This window comes from Eriocheir sinensis, chromosome 45 (assembly GCF_024679095.1).
Source record: "Eriocheir sinensis breed Jianghai 21 chromosome 45, ASM2467909v1, whole genome shotgun sequence".
NCBI classification, from domain to species: Eukaryota; Metazoa; Arthropoda; class Malacostraca; order Decapoda; family Varunidae; genus Eriocheir; species Eriocheir sinensis.
Window position 1 is genome coordinate 8,310,030 of NC_066553.1, and position 5,000 is coordinate 8,315,029.

General features: G+C 38.7%; 1 protein-coding gene across 19 annotated transcripts in view; it reads left to right on the plus strand.

Moving 5' to 3' along the window:
- Nucleotides 1-5,000, plus strand: part of LOC126980703 (sentrin-specific protease 1-like) — a 96,677-nt gene that overhangs the window by 40,422 nt on the left and 51,255 nt on the right. The window contains exons 6-7 of one of the 19 annotated variants that reach the window (XM_050830877.1): nucleotides 4,091-4,430; nucleotides 4,927-5,000. The exon at nucleotides 4,927-5,000 is cut by the window's right edge and continues 59 nt beyond it. The exons of 14 other annotated variants lie outside the window; for them this stretch is intronic. In XM_050830877.1, coding sequence (XP_050686834.1) covers nucleotides 4,091-4,408 — 318 coding nt within the window. In that variant the 3' untranslated portion in view covers nucleotides 4,409-4,430; nucleotides 4,927-5,000. Of the gene's footprint in view, nucleotides 649-1,800; nucleotides 2,240-2,848; nucleotides 3,390-4,090; nucleotides 4,431-4,926 lie in introns of those variants that run through there. 4 more of the 19 variants (XM_050830878.1, XM_050830861.1, XM_050830875.1 and 1 more) reach the window with 4 other exon arrangements.

A 5,000-nucleotide genomic window follows, 5' to 3' on the forward strand; every position in this document is an offset into this window, starting at 1 on the left:
ACTCACATCAGAACCCACACTGGGGAAAAACCTTACGCCTGTGCCCACTGTCCCTACCGGTCAGCCTGGAAAGGCAATCTAAATGCCCACTTACTGACACATCGTAATGTTGATGAATTGGCAGCTGCCACTAGAAATGATACCATGGGACAACAAGGAAATTATGGTTGATAGGAAACCCATTCAATAATCACGCTTCAATTTCAGTTCATTTCTTCCCAAAATTTTTCATCTTAAAACATGATACCAATTTTTTTATGTGAAATACACTAATAGTATCATTAAGTAATTAAACTACTTCCCCCTCCCACCCTTTTTTTCTAATGTGGTTGTGACGAGTCATCCCAGTCCCACTACACCAGCTCCTTGTAAACTTGTAGTCTCTGCATTTATTTGATATGTATCTTCATCTTCCTACCCCTTGAATAACAAAGGTGTTTTACAAGGATTGTTGTTCAGTTAACTTTAATATTCAAATTGTTGATACAAATTAACATACTTCTTATTCTGACAAAAAAAAATCAAGATGTAAAGTGTTCTTTGCAACCCCAGAATGGTGCAGCCTAAATAAAGAGATTAATATATTATATATGTACAAGCAAAATTTGTTTGTCATAGTTTTCTGTTTCAATAAATAGATGCAAATGATTTGTTCCTAAAATACCTCAATGCAGTAAGTCCTTCAGAAATGTTTGACAAAGTATACTAATGAGAGTACCATGTTTGGTGTGTGTGTGTGTGTGTGTGTGTGTGTGTGTGTGTGTATTTACCTAGTTGTGGTATACGGGAGAGGAGCTACGCTCGTACCATCCCATCTCTATATCTACTATAATCCAACTTGGCCTTAATTCATGAATCGTCTTTGTGTGGGTCACATCTTTTTCCAGGCTGTTCCAGGCCTCCACTACTCTTTGTGGAAAGCTGTTCTTCTTTATGTCTCTTCTACAGGCTTCCTTTTTCATCATCCTTCCATGGCCTCTTGATTCTCTTGTATCCCATATTATTAGATCTTCTTTGTCCACTTTTTCCATCCCACTCAGCACCCTATATACCACAATCAGTTTTCCTCTCTCCCTCCTCTGTTCTTGTGTTGGTAGGTTCAGCTGCTTCAATCCCTCTTTGTATGTTAAATCTCTTAGTCCTTGAACCAGCTTTGTTGCTGCCCTCTGAATCCTCTATATTTTACTCTTATTTGTCTTTGTACTCGATGACCATACTATTGTGTGTGTGTGTGTGTGTGTGTGTATCTAGTTGTGATACACAGGAAGTGAGCCACACTCATGGGGTCTTGTCTCCAAATCTCAGTTTATCAAGTTTACCCCTAAAATCATAAATATTTTTTAGCTTGAACTATGTCCTTTTTAGGGTCATTCTTGGTGTCAATGCATTTATGAAGAAAGCTATACTTATTGATATCTCTCTGGCACCTTTTCTTCCTCAATTTATTTTACAAGATCTCACGTATTTCTAGTTTCCCGTATAAATGTGTGTGTGTGTGGGCGGGGGTACACATTTGTCTGGATGGCTTAGATATTGAACAGTGCGCCAAAAGGAGTTACTCTTAGGTAATATTTCTTGTGACATATTTGGGATTGAATAGCAGTACAATAAACTGTGAATATATTTACCAGCTTAAATAAGGCAAAGTTCTACACATAATTTTTACATTAACAAAACTGCTCTAATCCCTTCCTTTGTTCTTTTGTTAATATAGACTAGTGTTGTAACGGCTTATTCAATACTGAATCTCTACTAGTTAGTTTCAAGTGTGATCAAAAGTAAGAGAGGGTTTTTCTGCAGGTGGGCGAAGTTATTGCTGCTCACACAGGTAGGGGTAAAGGAGCCTTGGCAATCGGGAAGAAGACACATCAGTGCACCTACTGCCCCTACGTAGCTGCCACTTCAACAAATCTGATTAATCATATTCGAACTCATACTGGAGAGAAGCCTTTTTCCTGTGGGTTATGTTTCCACAAATCTGCTACAAAGGAAAACTTGAAAAAACACATGCGGATTCACTCAGGAGACAAGCCATTTGCATGTCAAAATTGTCCTTATCGTTGTAATCAAAAAGCAAGTTTGCAGAAACACATGTGGACTCACCAAAAGCAGTGGAATTGAAATTTGTACTGAACCGCCTTTATCCCAAATCATGATTTGTTTGCTGATTTTCGTAAGGGGAAATAAAGCTTTTAGAGCATGAGGAACCAACATTGCAAATGGCAAATTCACCCGTCCATTCCCCCTCCCCCCCCTCCCCCCCTGACCATTTATTGATGGATTAGCTCATAAATTTATTATAGAAATCACTGAAGAAGCTGTATGTGCTTTAGATTCATCAGAAACTCCTCTAGGGCTGCAGTGGATTAATCAAGCAAGTGATCATTGTAGTTTCATATATATACATGTAAGTAGTAAACACCTTGATGTAAATGGCATAATTGGCTGGACAGTGTTACTTGTTGCTTGTGTCCTTGTGATTTATTACGCTATAGGCTCTGAATGTCGCATAGTGCTGTTTGTGAGGTGTGCGCTAGATATGCTGCTTTCCAAAAAACTTGATTTATAGGAGGGTGTGCTTCAGCAGTTGCATGCAGTTAAATGGGTCTTGTTTTTGCTTTTGAGAATTTTTAACTGGAAAATATGTAGAGGATACATATAAAGACTTAGCGTCTGGGAGAAGAGTTATCGAAATTTTGTTGAATCATATAACCAGAAGATTAGGCAAGTCTTAACTAGTGTGCTCATGATCAAGAATGAACACAAGTAATTCATGTCTGCTGGGAATATTTTTCTGGACATGACATATTATATTTATGAGGATGAGTAAGTGAGGCCTCCCCTACAGGCAGGGCTTGGCAGAGCAGGTCACCAGAGGACTGGCCGAGGTGGAGCAGCAAGGGTCGTGAAGGGCCTCTCAGGCGTCACCAAGATCCACCAATGCCCCTACTGTTCCTATAGCACCATTAGGAGTACCCACCTTACTCGACACATTTGTACCCATACTGGAGAGAAGCCTTATTTATGCCCACATTGTCCCTTCAGAGCTGCCCAAATGGACAGTCTAAAAACACACATTCGTACACACACGGGAGAGAAACCGTTCGCTTGCAATTATTGTCCCTATCGCTCAACTCAGAAAGTTCATTTGCAAAGCCACATCAGAAATAGACACAGTTGGTTGGTAGAAGGTACAACATACTCCAAATAATCACTCACTAAGTATTGTAAGTAACTGCTTTGTTAACATGCCCAATTAAGGGTCCTGAGATCAGTGTCTGTATACACATTAATACATAATACAGTTGGCATTGAATTTGAAGCTGCAAACTTGAGCTTGAACTTATTAAAAGCTGTATATATACTTGATGTGATGTGCATCTCACACACACACACACACACACACACACACACACACACACACACACACACACACACATACACACACACTCCTCAGACACACACACATACATAACACACACACACACACACACACACACATGCGATATATATATATATTTATATATATATATATATATATATATATATATATATATATATATATATATATATATATATATATATATATAATTTCCATAGTTTGATTTATGACCAGACTCAAGGTGACTTTCCTTTGAATGTGAGCATACCATCTAGCCAATGTATAATGCTATTAAAACATCCATTAGTGGTTTTTGTTTTTTTATATAGAAACTAGCTATACATTTGTGCTGTTGGTGATAATTGTTGATTTTTGTTTGTTTGTTGTTGAGTGTGTGTGTGTGTGTGTGTGTGTGTGTGTGTGTGTTTTGTAATGTCATGAGAAACTGAGTAAGAAAAAAATCTAGGAAACAGGTCAAAACAAGGAAATTTTGAAGAGGCAGGTTGAAGTATGTCAATCTTGGCCCAACCATTGAACAGCAACAAAGAAAAAATAAACTTTGATGTTTTGTGGAGACGAAAGAATATCCAACTCAAATTAGTTAATCAATAAGTTTTATATACACATTTTATTATTAAAGTTACTGCTGATATATTTAATAACCAGTGGTTCTGATGATATCATCAGTAAAATAAGGATCCCCAACAGGTGTATGTGGACTATGCAAGGAATGAAGCCCGAGACCTGAGGAAGGGCACCCCCACTACTAACAAGCTGTATCAGTGCCCGTGCTGTGTGTACAGTACTGGTGTTGCTGTCAGTTTTACACGGCACTTGCGCACTCACACAGGGGAGAAGCCTTTTGCCTGCCATTACTGTCCCTACAGCACGATACAAAAGATAAACCTGAAGAGGCACATCAGAATTCATACAGGCGAAAAGCCGTATGAGTGTGCTCACTGTCACTACCGCACCAACCAGAAGAGCCATTTGAAGAGGCACATTTGGTCACACCATACAGGTTGATCCGAATGAAACTGCCTACCAGGTGTGTGTTTGAAAAGAGACATTATTAGTAATTTGATGTCTAAATTATTATTAAAACCATGGTGTGGAATAGTTTATTTGATGGTTGAATATTTTCAGTTTGTTGGCAAATGTGTTTGCTATATAGATTTCAATCTTGTGGCGCCTCACCATGTCTAGAAACATAAGGGAATAAGAAAAGGCTCTCCAGGAGAGTTTTTGCAAAGACTGATAGGTGGTGAATGGCTCATTGATACATATTGAGAATAAGGCAGGTTGCATTTCCATGTGCACAAGTTTTGTACATCAGTAATTCTTCTATGAGCATTTCCAAGATTAAACACCTAAAGGTGACACAGTAACATTAGTAATGTATTTTATTTTTGTTTTTTTCTGTCTCCTCAAATGGCTGGAGCTTCAACTTAACATTCCTGTCTTGTAATTTCGCCATTAGTTTTGTGATGTACAGTTATTGCCTGTCGGTGACTGTAATGCTAAGAGAACGGGCATTTCTACAGGTGGGATTGGACACAGACTGTGTGAGGCCAGGTGGGAGAGGATCTGTGGCCAAGCTGCACCTGTGTCCACTCTG